The following is a 13,463-nucleotide window of genomic DNA, read 5'->3' as shown; positions in this document are numbered from 1 at the left end:
AGTCACTGGCTTTCCAGCTTATTCATACTTCGGAACCATTTTAGGGAAGGGGGCTTGAAAGTTATAGTCCTGTCTGGTCCCACCTCCAGAGGCTCTGACTGAATGGTCTGGGGGTATGGCCTGGCATCAGGATTTTTAAAAGCTCCTCAGGTGATTTAAGAACCACTGGTCTAGGTCTTAGGAACTTCAATCCTCACTAAGATCCAAGAAGAGAGCCAGAGCTGAAAAGTTCATCTGAAAGAAGCCCAAGAAGTATTTGAGGGCCTGCATGTCCGGCCCTGGCTCCCAGGAAACAAAGTGGCCCGTTAACAGGGGCTTCCTGGAGAAAATGTCTTGACCTGAAGAAGTGATTCTAGCTGCAGGAATTTAAGGCGCCAGAGTGGGTTGGTTGTTAGTGGCAGGTGTGCCCAGCAGAACTCTCAAAGCAAAGCGCATCACAGATGAAAGGCAGATAGCAAGCACATTACAGGCAGCCTCTGTGCGCCTCCAGAGGAACTGTGTGTGCATGACTTACACATAATTCCACTCCAAGATAATTCCCCTGCTACCCTCCTCTGTGAGGCAGCCCGCATTCCTTTTCCCTGTGAAATAGGTAATGTTATTTTACCCATGGGGCAGCTAATGTCCCCAAACGCATGGAGTGGGTAATATCACCACGTTTAATTACTCATACCTGCCTCATTCCACAACAGATTTGGGCTCTCTGTAAAACTCTGTTAGAACTGTGGGTAACTGCACTGTGTCCGTGGAGTGAGTAATTCCATTCTGCCAAAGCAGAAAAAAAACAAAAAACCTCTCTTCACTGCCTATGGTCTCAGCCTGGGCTTGGCAGAGGAGGGGAAACAGCTGCAAACACACAGAGCAAACCCTCTCATGTGACCAGCCTGGAAAGACAGAGGCCTCAGCACATGACACAGACAGGCACCACAGCCTGCACTTGTGACCCAAACCAGGCTGCAGTGGACAAACGCGTGGGAAAGAGCTTGAAGAAGCCCCTCTGCATGGGCACAGCTGCCCTCTGTCCCCTGTGCCACAAGGCACTCCTGCTGTGGCAGGGAGTCCCCTGCCTGCTATCTGGCTTCCATCCAGATTCCAGAATATTTACCGAGGGCCTCAGTGTGTTGGGGATTGTTCACAGTAAACCCAAGCACGGGCAGCACCCCCAGAAACACTTATGCGGAGGGCATGGAGGCAGATAGAGCCCGATGAGGTTTAGTTGCTCAGTGTCAGTTTTATTGTATTTCAAGCAAGATGAGAAAAGCGAGGGAAGGAAAGGCAAGATAAGAACAGAGGTGGGGTCCTCACCCTTAGGCTGGTTTTCTAGAGGAAGTAGCTTTTGAAAGGCCTATAGGAGGGTCTTGTGTGGACATGCAACTAGCTAAAGGGGCAAACCATTATTTTTAGGCTGAGATGACTAACGTATTGCTGAGAGAAGGCTGGGCGAACAAACATATATATTTGAGGCTTCCTTGGACAACGGAAAGATTATGGGGTTTGCAGTATTTTCTAGCTCTTTCATTTTGTAGCTTTGGTACTTTGAATGACTCACCTGAACGCTCCTCCTCTATAAAGACCTGTCCTGACTATCTCCTAAGGGTGAGATGACTTGTAACATGGGTGCAGACGCTTCGTAACGGGAAACTGGTATTCAAATGGTAATGTTTTCACCTTATTATTACATCCACCTGGCTTGGTGGAGGGGCAGAACCAGGGGAAACCGAGATTAAACATCAATAAGAAATAGTACTTTATTTGGGCAGTGAATAATGGAAGAATATCAGTAGGCATTTGTGAAAGAGGAAAGAGATTTGAGCAAAGACCAGAGGGGAGAGAAGCCAGGAGTATTAGAGGGTGGCTTACATTTCTAATGGCTGGGGGGCGGGGGCGGGGAGAGTTAGAGTAAATGCTAGCAAAAGAAAAGGCTGGAAGTAAACTGGATCGGAATGTGGAAGGCCTTGAGCTCCAGGAGGTCTGGATGGGTAATGGAAGTTGTTGAAAATTCCTGAATGACAGACTCTCATCTATGCTCTTGGAAGATAGTGAAGGCAGTACCATCTGGAAAAGGACGCGTGCGCATTCCCGCTTCCAGCCCTATCCCTGTGTGCGATTAGAGGGATTCTGTGTTGCAAAGGGGCTGTGGCTTCTGTCTCCCGGAGAGCAGCATCCCCGGCGCTCTCCCTCGTGGCTGCAACGCATCACTGCAGAGGCTGTTTTCTCTTTGTCTGGAGTTTGTAAACGATCTGGTTTCCATCATTCCAGGCATAGAGCTGCTTATCTCTAGGGTTGTAATGGATCACGGAGTGACTCCTCGACCGCCTGGGGAAGAACACGTTGGGCAGATCCTCCTCCATGACAGCGCCCAGTGGATCATAGACACAAGTGATGTGATGTGGGCCGAGGCCACCAGAGCTGTAGACCACATAGAGGACACCACACAAGAGGAAGGAGGCTTCGGCATCCTGACTTCTGCATGGAGTGTCCCATGAGTGTTCCACTCCCAGTGTGTCAGGCTCAATTTTCGTGAGAACCAAATGGCCGTGGATGCTTGGCCCTGAGTGGATGGCCCAGAGCCCGTGCTCGTCCGCAGCCAGGTCAATGTAAGTCGAGGGGGAGCGCGGGTAGGCCAGGGCTCTGCCTGCCCCTCCCGAGAGCAGCATCCGATCTTCCACAGTCCTCTTCTGCAGGTTATATTTGATGATCTCATTGGGAGTCCCTTGGCTGTGAAAAAACAGGAAACCTTTGTAGATCACTTGGCCTGTCCCCTGCCAGGAATGTGTTAGGATCAGCTTCCGGGGGGCTGGCTTGGTGCTATCTTCCATGAATGCCCGTATGCTGGCAAATTCCCAGACAGTGTTGTTTCTGGATCCAATTAAGAGATAAACTTTTGGAGAGTCTCTGACAGCATCTTTCATCCAAGAGCCATCTGTGTCCATTGTCTTCTTCACTATTTTCAGAGACTTTATGCCCATCAGCATGTTGTCACAGCCTGGCCAAACAGGAGAAAAGGGGAAGGTTACTTTATAAACGCAAGATGTCTGCTTTTCTCACAGATTGCTTTTTTTTTTCCTTCAGTGTCTAGAATAAAATTATCACACAGAGATCAATCATAACTGATTGTAGGATTCAATGAATCAAGGACTTTAATGAATAATTGGGTCTCTGTTAAGTGAGCTGCCGTCCAGTTATAAGAGCATTAGTCACGATAATCAAATCAGGATATAACCAACTATTTGCTGTGTCAGAGGCCCTGTTAACTCTCTAGAGCGCTTGAGGTTGACACACTGAGAACAACTAGGGTATGGAACGACCTAATTCAATTCTGTTTGCCAAGATTTTACTGGGTAGCTGCCGTATACTTAGCTTACAGTACTCTCCCAGAACAGTGCTAAGTACTAAAGATAAAAATTATAATATCAACCCTACACCTTGAGGAGATGACCTTCTAGTGAAGGATTCTGGTTCTTAACCCTACTAGACCATTATAAGGGTTCTACTCATGCCTTCACTCATTTATTCATGAATGCATGCGTGCCTTTAGTCAGCTGACTTTGGATACCTACAAAAAGCAAGATACTGAGCTAGGTGTTATGAGCTGGGGCTACAATGGACTGCGGTGCAATGATAAATTAGGCACGGTTCTGGCTTAACAGGTACATGACTATCTAGAATATAAAGCTTAAAATGAATTTTTTTCAAAAAGGAGGACAAAGAAGAGACATATCATGTGACACAGGAGAGAATCTGCATTTGAATTAGCCCTTGAAAGACACCTTGAAGGACATTCTGAGATGGGTGGGAAAAACTTTCCCAACAGTTAACAAAACCACACTGGGGAAAGTCCTCCAAGATTAGTGTTAGTAAAGTAGTATAGAGTTTCACCCAATACCAGCCAAATACTTTGTGTATAAAACTAGATGCATAAAACAAAGCAGTAAATTGAAACCAGCTCCGTGCCTGGAACCTTGAGGGTGGAGCTAAGGAACATGAATTTAATTCTGTAGGGAGGTAGGGAGCTACTGAAGTTTTTGAGCAAGACTGAAACATGCTCAAGGTTGTTCTATAAGATTAATTAAGCTGGCAGCCATGTGTACGATGGCTACAGGGAGAAGAGACTAAAATCAGGGAAACCAATTCGGAGGGTATTTCTATAATCCAAACAGGATGATAAAGGTCTAAACTAGGTGGAAGAAGATGAAGTAAAAAGAAGGGGCCTACATTTTTCTAGCTCCTCACAGCTACTTAGACTATTACTCTCTCAGCTTCATGCAAAAACCCTTCCTTGGGACTTCCCTGGTGGTCCAGTGGTTAAGAATCCGCCTTCCAATGCAGGGGACGCGGGGTCGATCCCTAGTCGGGGAACTAAGATCCCACATGCCGCGGGGCAACTAAACCCGTGTGCCACAACCAGAGAGCCTGCGCGCTCTCTGCCACAACTAGAGAGAAGCCGGCGTGCCACAACAAAGAGCCCTCGCGCTGCAAGCAATGCCACAACGAAGGTCCTGCATGCTGCAACTAAGACCCAACACAGCCTAATTAATTAATTTAAAAACCCCAAAAAACAAAAACCCTTCCTTCTTTGACCCTGATCCTGGATCAGTTCAAAGTTCTGCCTGCCCTTGAGAGTTGTGTGTTGGTGGAGAAAAACTCAAAATGGTGCATATTGGTGTCATTACACTAAGGGATCTCCAACCTCAGCTGAGCCCTAACTACTGTACTATACTCTCTGTGCTCAGCCCATCTTCCACATGGCACCTATCTTAAATCCTGCCTCCTGCCCCAAAACTAGCTCATCAGTGCCTCATAAAAACTCCTTTGCAAAAATAAATACCATTAGATGTGAACTCCCTCCACTTCCTGTTCCTCACTTATAGACTTTTCTTCAACTCCTGCCCTTTCTACCCTCCCACACATCTTTTTTTTTTTTTAATTTATATTTGGCTGCCTTGGGTCTTTGCTGCTGCACGCGGGCTTTCTCTAGTTGCAATGAGTGGGAGCTACTCTTTCATTGCGGTGTGCAGGCTTCTCATTGCGGTGGCTTCTCTTGTTGCGGAGCACGGGCTCTAGGCGCGTGGGCTTCAGTAGTTGTGGCACACGGGCCTCAGTACTTGTGGCTCGTGGGCTCAGTAGCTGTGGCACACGGGCTTAGTTGCTCCACAGCATATGGGATCTTCCCGGACCAGGGCTTGAACCCGTGTCCCCTGCATTGGCAGGTGGATTCTTAACCGCTGCGACACCAGGGAAGCCCCCCTCCCACACATCTTAAAAGAAGCCATGTCATTCCTCCTGTGTAAGACTAATACTTCCATCTGCACCCATCTCATCCTTTCCTGGCTTCTTCTAGATTTCCTCCATGAATGATCCCCTTTCTATTATCTCAGATTTCTCCTTCGCTACTATTTTATTAGCTTGGAAACATCAATTCTCCCACAGTTAGGCACTCTTTTCTACTTACTTCACCCTTTCTATAATTTCATAGAACTAGACTCTCCTACAGAATAGTTTATACTCTCTGCATCCATTTCTTCACCTCCCATTCTTTCACTTCACCATAACTTCACAGAAACAACCTTTTAAAATGTGACCAGGGACTTCCTAACTGAAAACTCAGACCTTTTATCTCCGTATCTTACCTGACCTTTCTGTAGCATGGCAGTATTGATCAGTAAAGATCAAGGGGGGAGAAAATGTCTTCCCCCTTGATCTTTGTGTCACCACAGAGACAATGTCTGTGTTCATCAAATGCCGTTTCATTTTCCTCTTCCTTAGTCACATGTTAGCAGTCTCCTTTGTATGTAAGCTGCACCCATTGACCCATATCCTGTCTAACGGGATGTAGACAGAAGTGGTATAAGCCATTTCCACATGGTCCTTACATCTGCTATCTTCAAGAAGACCTTAGAGTCTTGGAATTGTCATGGTGACCAAGTTAAAGAGGGATGTGGGTCAAGATGAGATGAGAGCTGCTCATCATTTTAGGAAAAGTGGGTCATCAGTTTTAATTATGAGCTGCTTGTTGGGACTGCCCTGTTAGACAGGGCAGGGAGCAGTGGCGAGCAGTGTCACAGAGGCAGGGAGTGGTGGCCTTACTGGAAGCATGAAGAACCTTGTGTTTCTCCCTCAAATCTGTATCGCAGGTAGGAGAGCAGAGTCTTAATAAAAGCATGGGAACTCTCTGGGCCTCCCTCACTGACTGCTGTAGGGTAAGGAGGTGGAGTGATAGTTGGGTGTATAACAGTCTCTCAAGAAGAACTGAGCACGCTGAGAGTCTCCCTCAAATCCTTCTAAAACCTTTGATATCAGAAGCTAGACGGGCCAGTGGGTTGTCATTTTGTTCTTAATAAATGTATGGGTTCTCCAGGCCAACTGGAGGCCGAGTAGAGTCAGAGGACAAGAAGCACGATGATGGGAGAGAAAGCGGACACAAGGAAGAAGGATGCACAGCCATAGCACAGGGAACTATAGCCAGTCTCCTGGGATAAACCATAATGGAAAAGAATATTAAATAAAGAATGTATATATGGGTAAAACTGAGTCACTTTGCTTTACAGCAGAGACTGGCACAACACTGTAAATCAATTATACTTTGATTAAAACAAACAAACACATAAACATGCACAGCCAGAGAAGTCCCAGAGGTTGAGGTCAGTAAGCATTTGGCAAACTGCTTGTGACTGCCAGCTGTTTGGGTAGCAATCCTACCACAGTTCCTTAATCAATTCACCACCCACAATGATCACAGCTCCCCTTTCTCCTCAAGGGTCCCTCATACCCTCCTCACTCGCCTAGGCAGATCTTGCCTCTGATTTCACTGAGAAAACAGAAGCAATAGGAGAACAACATCATCGCTGGTGTGGATTACTGCAATAGCCTTCTACGTGGTGGCCAAACTTCTATCCTTGACCCCAGAGGCCATTCCTCACAGCAGCCGAAGCATCTTTGAAAAATTAAGTCAGATCAGTCTGTTCAAAACTCACCAGGGACTTCCCATCTGACTCAGAGTAAAGCTCACATCTCTGCCTTCCAGGCCATCTGGGACTGTCTGCCCACTGCTTCCCTGCCTTGTCTCCTGCAACTCCCCTACTTGATCATTTTGTGCAGCTACACTGGTCTCCCTGCGGTTCCTCAAATTATGCCAAGCACGTTCCTGCCTCAGGAATTTGGCACATTTTGTTCTCTCTGCTTGGAACCATCTTCCTGAAGATATCTACTAGACTTCCCCCCTTGCTCCCTTTAGGTCTGCTCCCAAATGTCTTCTCCTGATCATAAAGGTCTTCTCTGACCACCCTATTAAAAATGGTGGCCCGTCCTCCAGCTCTCCATATCCCCTTTACCCTAGCTCACTGTTCTCCATAGCGCTTACCTTCTATCTGACATATTATAAATTCATCTGGTAACATATTTATGGCTCAACTCCCCTCAATAGAGTATAAACTCCACGAGGGCATGAGCTTTGCCTTATCTGTTTCATTCACTGCTGTATGTCTTGCCCCTAGGATAGCATCTGGCACACAGCAGGCCAGTATTTGCTGAATGAATGAGTTTCCAACCACCCAATCTATTAACCAGTTGTGCCCGATCCCACACTCTCTGCGTCCCTCCTGCTCTCTTTACTTTTGCAGTGGATCTCATCCCTCTCACCGAGTCAAGGACTCAGCACCAGAAACTATCTCGCCCTCTCCTGCTCAATAGTCTCTTCCTCCCAACTGGATCGTTCCCCTCTGTAAACAGGCAGGCTGTAAGATCATGCTAGAATCCAGTGTGGCCCCATTTTTCTATTCCACTTTATAACAAAACTCCTTGAGAGAGGAGGTTTCTCACCTCCAATTATCCCTTAAGCCACTCTAATCAGCTCCAGCTCTCCACAAGTCTAAGTTCCCCTGCCCCACTCCACTGGATCAGTTTTTGCCAAGGTCACCAACAACCACCATGTTGTAAAATCTAAGGGTCAGTTCTCAGTCTTCATCCTAATCAACTTCCCAGTAAGCTTTGGTTACTTGATTGCTACCTCTCCCTGAAACTCTTTCTCCTCGTGATTCTGGAACACCCCTGCTTTTGTTTGTCCTATTGTTCAGGATTGGTTTAATCTTGGAATTCATGGCTGGTTCCTTTTCACCATCCATCTTTAAATGTTCTGTCCTCAGACCTTTTCATTTCTCTATCTATGATCACTTTCCAGCTCCCTTCATTCTTTCCCGTGGCTCTGAAGAGCATGTAAGTTCTGGATAAGGATGAAAGCCAAACTTGTACCTGGAATGACATCCTATCTGGATGTCTGCTTAGCCCCAAACTCATTCATCTAGTCAGTGTTCCTCATTGGCTATCTTCAAGCTTCACCTGTCCAAAGCAGAACTCTTGCTTTTATCCTCCAAACTTCCTCCCTCTTCTTCCCATTTCAAGCAAGAACCATCAATCAAATTTCTTCTCTAGTAGTCATTCTTGATTCATTTCCTCCCATCTCCCCACACTAGTAAGTTCTGGCAGTAAACTTACCTTTAACTTATGACGTTACACTTAAATTAAAATGCTCAGTATATTTATATATCCTCCTCTTCCCACTCCCTCTGCCTCCTCTTCCCCTGCATGCCGTGAACCCTCACCTTTTGCCTGGACTACTACAATAGTCCCTAATTTGTCTCTCTGATTTTACTCTTGCTTTGCTATAGAATGTTCTCCACAAAGCAGCAGGAGTGATCTGTTTAAAAACATGAATTATGCGACCAACCTGCTAACCCTTTTTTCCCACCACTCTTGGAATAAAATCCTAATTTGGCTCAAAGCGCCTACCTCGTTTGGCCCCTCCCTGTCTCTGGGACTTGATCCTCCACTTTCTCCCCAACCCTGCCCCACAATCTTGCCTCACTGTGCACTGATTACATTGGCTTTCTTGCTGTTCTGGGAGCTGTCAAGTTTGCTTCTGCCTCAGGACTCTTGCACTTGCAATTCTTTCTGCCTGGAGTGTTCTCTTCCTTGATCCTCCCATGGTCCGCTCCTACTCGTCCTTCAAAGCTCAGTTTCAATCTTATCTCCTTAAGAGACTACCTGCGACCACTGTATTGTGGGACTCGAGGGACATTGTTCCAGCTAATGATTAAGAACTCTCCAGACAATAGGGGCTTCTTAGACAATGGGTGAATTTCCAGGATGTCCGGCCCCCTTCCGAGAAGGAGGGAGATAACAAAATGTAAAAAAGGTGTCTGTCAAAGACCAATCAGGCAGCTGGGGAGAAGGAGGGAGATAACAAAATGTAAAAAAGGTGTCTGTCAAAGACCAATCAGGCAGCTGGGGACAAGTTCCCTCTCTGGTCCGAGCCTAAGCCGGGACCAATCAGCAGGAGAACACAACCAAATCTATAATTTACATACGGGGAAGTGGGAACCTATAAAACTGACATATTCGCGCCCAAAAGGGTTCCTTCTTCGACCTCCTGCGTGAGGACCAAGGAACCCCGGTGCACCGGCCTTCAATAAACCTCTTGCGTTTTGCATCGACTTCCGACTCTTGTTGTTTCCTGGGCGAGTCGAAACTCCTAGGAGACCGCGCAGGTCTAACATTTGGGGGCTCGTCCGGGATTCCACTCGCCCCGGACCACAAGAACATCGGGAGTTGGAGGTACCAGGTAAGCTCGAGCTTGATTGTCTGTTTGTCCCTTGTTCTTTGTGGGCCATTATCGGAGGAAAGCCGTAAGAATCGGCTTATTATGGAATCTGTATCGGACCTCTGGCTAGGCAGACGTGCTAATAGCCGGCGTCCATGAGCCCTAGGGGACGCCCTGGTGGCTCATCTGGAAGGAGAGGCAAACTCTGTCTCCCCTTCACTCGGTTTCGGCAGTTCCCTTGGTGATAACTGCCATCTGAAGAAGTTTCGGTTTTGAAGCAAGCTCGCGGTGGCCCATGCGTATATGTGTTTCATGGAGTTTTAACTGTTTCTGTATTGTGGTCTATTCTTCTTCTCTGACGGACGACAATGGGACAAACTGTGACGACTCCTCTTTCCCTTACCCTAAGCCATTGGACCGAAGTTCGGGCCAGAGCCCATAATTTTTCGGTAGAGGTGAAGAAAGGAAAGTGGCAGACTTTGTGTGCCTCTGAATGGCCAACATTTCAGATAGGATGGCCCCCCGAAGGATCCTTTTTATTAGACAAGATTAAGCTGCTGAAGTCTAAGATATTTAATATAGATCCCCACGGACATCCAGACCAAGTACCATATGTCTTGGTCTGGGAAGATTTAATTCTCTCCCCACCTCCGTGGGTCCGGCCCTTTGTTTCCTCAACAGGTACGTCCGCGCACACATCAGCAGCGTCGGAGATATTAGCCTTAAAGAAAAACCCCAACACGGAAAAGCTACCTGATGCCGCGGATCCACCGAAGGCGATTTATCCTGACCTGCAGTCCGATTTGCTTCTTTTGGATTCCCCACCCCCTTATCCTCCGGCCCCAAATCCCCTACCACCTAGAGGACCCCCAGCTCCACTGCCCTCGGCACCAAGGGAACCATCCATGATGGAAGAAGAAAGGGGTCCCTCAGCGGGCACTAGGAGCCGGAGGGCTATCTCCCCGGACTCCACTGCCCTACCTCTTAGAGAGTATGGCCCCCCCGACGGCCAAGGGAATAGACCTCTCCAATATTGGCCCTTTTCCTCTGCAGATCTTTATAATTGGAAAATGCATAACCCAACTTTTTCCGAAAATCCACAGGCCCTTACCGCTTTAATAGAATCTCTTGTTTTCTCCCACCAGCCCACATGGGATGATTGTCAGCAGCTGCTTCAGACTCTCCTAACGACTGAGGAGAGGCAACGGGTTCTTTTAGAAGCCAGAAAAAAATGTATTAGGCGCCAATGGGCAACCTACCCAGCTGCCTAACGAGATTGATGTTGGTTTCCCACTCGTCAGGCCAAACTGGGATTTCAATGCCCCGGAAGGTAGGGAGCGCCTGAAAATGTATCGCCAGGCTCTGGTGGCGGGTCTCCATGGAGCGGCCAGACGGCCCACTAATTTGGCTAAGGTAAGGGAAGTAACTCAGGGGCCCCAGGAATCGCCAACTGTGTTCCTGGAACGTTTAATGGAAGCCTTTAGACGCTTTACCCCTTATGATCCAACTTCGGAGGAACATAGGGCTACTGTAGCAATGGCTTTCATTGATCAAGTGGCCCCTGATATTAGGAAGAAATTACAGAGGCTAGATGGCTTGCAGGGATTTTCGCTTCAGGAGTTAGTAAAAGAGGCAGATAAAGTATATAACAAAAGAGAAACAGAGGAAGAGAAGGAAGAAAGAAAGCAGAAAGAGCAGGCAGCCCGTGAAAGAAGACGAGATAAGAGACAAGAGAGGAATTTAAGTAAGATACTGGCCACTGTGGTTGGAGGAAGAAATATAGGGGATAGAAATGGGCAGGAAGGGCGAACGGCAGACAGAAGGCGACCATTAGACAAGGACCAATGTGCCTACTGTAAAGAAAAAGGACATTGGGCGAGAGAATGCCCTAAGAAAAAGAATGGAGGAAGGCCAACCAGAAACAAAATCTTAACATTGGAAGAAGAAGACTAGGAAAGTCAGGGCTCGAACCCTCTCCCCGAGCCCCGGGTAACTCTTAAAGTGGAGGGGGAACCTGTTCAATTTTTGGTAGATACCGGAGCCCAGCACTCCGTCCTTCTCCACTCAAAAGGTCCTATCTCAGCTAAAAGGTCATGGGTACAAGGAGCCACTGGGAATAAACAATATTCATGGACCACACGAAGGACAGTAGATCTTGGGATTGGACGAGTAACCCATTCATTTTTGATTATTCCGGAATGCCCCTATCCTTTGCTGGGAAGAGATTTACTCTCCAAAGTAGGGGCTCAAATCCACTTTCAGCCAGAAGGTCCCACCATAACTGATAATAAAGGAAGGTTACTTCAAATATTGACTATGAAATTAGAAGATGAATATAAATTATACGAGCAGCCTTCATCTTCACGAGTTAATGTTACAGATTGGGTAACTCGGTTCCCTCAAGCCTGGGCAGAAACTGCCGGAATGGGGATGGCCAAAAATCGGCCCCCGGTGCTAGTGGAACTCAAGGCAACTGCCACCCCAATAACGGTCCGTCAATACCCCATGAGTAGAGAAGCCAAAGATGGTATCCGTCCCCATATACAGAGGCTACTAGACTTGGGCATCTTAATAAGATGTCAATCAGCATGGAACACCCCTCTCCTGCCGGTAAAGAAACCAGGAACAAATGATTATCGGCCGGTGCAGGATCTACGAGAGGTAAACAAACGGGTGGCAGACCTCCACCCCACAGTTCCAAACCCTTACAACCTCCTGAGCACTCTTCCACCTCAACATACGTGGTATACTGTTTTGGACCTTAAAGATGCTTTTTTCTGTTTAAGACTCTCTCCCCTGAGCCAACCCTACTTTGCCTTCGAATGGAAAGATCCAACATCGGGAATGTCTGGTCAGCTGACATGGACACGGCTACCTCAGGGATTTAAGAACTCCCCGACCATCTTTGATGAAGCCCTCCATCAGGATTTGGCATTATATAGAGAATCAAATCCCCAGGTAACATTACTCCAATACGTTGATGATATTTTATTAGCTGCTGAGACCCAAGAAGATTGTATCAAGGGTACTGAAAAACTGTTAACGGAACTTGGAACCCTGGGATATAGAGCCTCAGCCAAGAAAGCACAAATATGCCAACAACAGGTCAGTTACCTGGGGTATCTATTAAAAGGGGGGCAAAGATGGCTCACGGAGAGCAGAAAGGATACGGTGGCCCAAATTCCGGCTCCCAAAAACGCCAGGCAGGTTAGAGAATTTTTGGGGACGGCCGGATTCTGTAGACTATGGATTCCAGGGTTTGCTGAGCTGGCAGCCCCATTGTACCCCCTAACCAAAAACAGCACTCCTTTCGTTTGGGGCGATAAGGAACAACGGGCTTTTGACCAAATCAAACGAGCTTTACTTTCAGCTCCAGCCCTAGGACTGCCAGATGTAACCAAACCTTTTCATTTATATGTGGCCGAAAATAAGGGCATTGCAAAAGGAGTATTGACTCAGAAATTGGGTCCCTGGAATCGCCCAGTTGCTTATTTCTCAAAAAAATTGGACCCTGTGGCATCAGGATGGCCCACCTGTTTAAAGATAATCGCTGCAGTGGCCGTTCTAGTCAAAGATGCTGACAAACTAACTTTAGGACAAAATCTAACGATAACAGCTCCTCATGCCCTGGAAAATGTAGTCCGTCAACCACCGGATAGGTGGCTAACTAATGCCAGGATGACCCATTACCAAACCCTGTTGCTAAACTCAGATCGCATCAAGTTTGCTCCAGCCACAGGACTCAATCCAGCCACCTTGCTACCTGATCCTGACTTGGAAGGCTCCACCATCATACATGATTGTCAGGAAGTACTGGCCGCAGCACATGGCAGTAGGCCAGATCTGATGGACCTGCCCCTCCCTGATG

At 47.3% G+C, this 13,463-nt stretch overlaps 2 protein-coding genes across 2 annotated transcripts in view; both read right to left on the bottom strand.

Annotated features, from left to right (window-relative positions):
- The window catches only part of PPFIBP2 (PPFIA binding protein 2), a gene marked incomplete at its 3' end in the record, with an annotated part of 181,769 nt that overhangs the window by 148,662 nt on the left and 19,644 nt on the right, over positions 1–13,463 (bottom strand). The window lies entirely within an intron of this gene.
- OLFML1 (olfactomedin like 1) overlaps positions 1,627–13,463 on the bottom strand; it is a 34,581-nt gene continuing 22,744 nt past the window's right edge. Inside the window, exon 3 of the mRNA XM_082844201.1 lies at positions 1,627–2,986. Within this exon, the coding sequence (XP_082700327.1) occupies positions 2,196–2,986 (791 nt within the window). The 3' untranslated portion in view covers positions 1,627–2,195. The remainder of the gene's footprint in view (positions 2,987–13,463) is intronic.

The sequence above is a fragment of the Leucopleurus acutus genome (genome assembly GCF_964270905.1).
Source record: "Leucopleurus acutus genome assembly, chromosome: 8".
Taxonomy (NCBI): Eukaryota; Metazoa; Chordata; class Mammalia; order Artiodactyla; family Delphinidae; genus Leucopleurus; species Leucopleurus acutus.
Note: the sequence above shows the minus strand (reverse complement) of the source record. Positions and strands in the feature narration are given on the sequence as shown.